This window comes from Setaria viridis, chromosome 5 (genome assembly GCF_005286985.2).
Source record: "Setaria viridis chromosome 5, Setaria_viridis_v4.0, whole genome shotgun sequence".
NCBI classification, from domain to species: domain Eukaryota; kingdom Viridiplantae; phylum Streptophyta; class Magnoliopsida; order Poales; family Poaceae; genus Setaria; species Setaria viridis.
The window spans coordinates 2,334,803-2,335,919 of NC_048267.2; the positions used below are offsets into that span (position 1 = coordinate 2,334,803).

Genomic DNA, 1,117 nt, shown 5'->3' on the forward strand with positions numbered 1-1,117 from the left:
TCCAATCGGAGTCGTCGTCACCGATCCGATCCATGCATGGATTTTCTCTGTACGTCCATGCATGACCAGAACCCCTGGACGAATCAGTTCAGTTCAGTCTCCTTTATTTAGATTCCTTTGTTTCGGTCTAAGATACACACTGCTCCTAAGATTACTTGTGGATACTTACTGTCGACTAATTAAACAAACGGTGCTTGATTACACGACCAGGGCAACGAATGGCCAGTCAAAAAGGTGACCAGGCATCGCCGGGATTAATCATACAAAGCTGCTGCCTAACCACACGACCGGCCAGTCACAGTCGTGACTAAACTTGCCCTCCGCGTTAGAGGCTTTAGCGCCCGAGCGTGCGCGAAGGGTTCCGTCTCTTATAAATACACCGTCGCCACGCCATATCCCCTTGCAACCAACCTCCCAAACAACTTAGTTCTGTGTGTGTGGCATCAAGCATCATCGATGGGGAGAGGGAAGAGGTCCGTGCTCGCGTCGTTGTTTGGGTTCAAGAAGCAGAGCGGCGCCGGCAGCAAGTCGGAGGAAGAGGCGGAGGGGAGGCCGCAGCCAAGGTACTACCAGGGGACGAGGGTGTGGCCGAGTGACGACGACGACTACTACGGCCGCCACTGGTACGCCGACCGCGACATCGACCGGAGGGCCTCGGAGTTCATCGAGCGGGTGCATCGCGGCATCGCCAACGACCAAGATGGATAGGCGTTTTATATGCGAGAAAATTGTAGTACGCAGTGTGTGATGATAATGTCATGCATGTTTAATTTATCGACGTTAACTTGTGTAATACGATTATACGAAGTGAATTTAACAAGGTTAGTGTATGAGTCTTGCTTACAAATAACTTCTCCGTGTTTCAAATTAAGTTTATTCACGAATATATTTTTTACTTCAGTATTTGGCAATCAAAATAAAACTCCATGTTAAATCTCAATTCTCAAGTGCTAGAAATTGCTCTCTCCATTCAGATAAAAGGCCACATGCCCATAGCACACCTTGCATAGAGATAAAGTGTTAGATTCAATAAAAAAATCAATATGAAATATCCATGGGTACCCCTATTAAATGTCCTGTACAACCATTTGTGTTCTATTGGAGCATTTAATTACGG

The 1,117-nt window shown here is 46.9% G+C and overlaps 1 protein-coding gene across 1 annotated transcript; it reads left to right on the forward strand.

The window, feature by feature from the left end:
- The first annotated feature begins 394 nt into the window (after positions 1–394).
- On the forward strand, positions 395–830 carry LOC117859184 (uncharacterized). The gene has a single exon (XM_034742384.2). The coding sequence runs from the start codon at positions 457–459 to the stop codon at positions 706–708; it is 252 nt and encodes an 83-aa protein (XP_034598275.1). The 5' UTR covers positions 395–456; the 3' UTR covers positions 709–830.
- Positions 831–1,117: the final 287 nt, after the last annotated feature.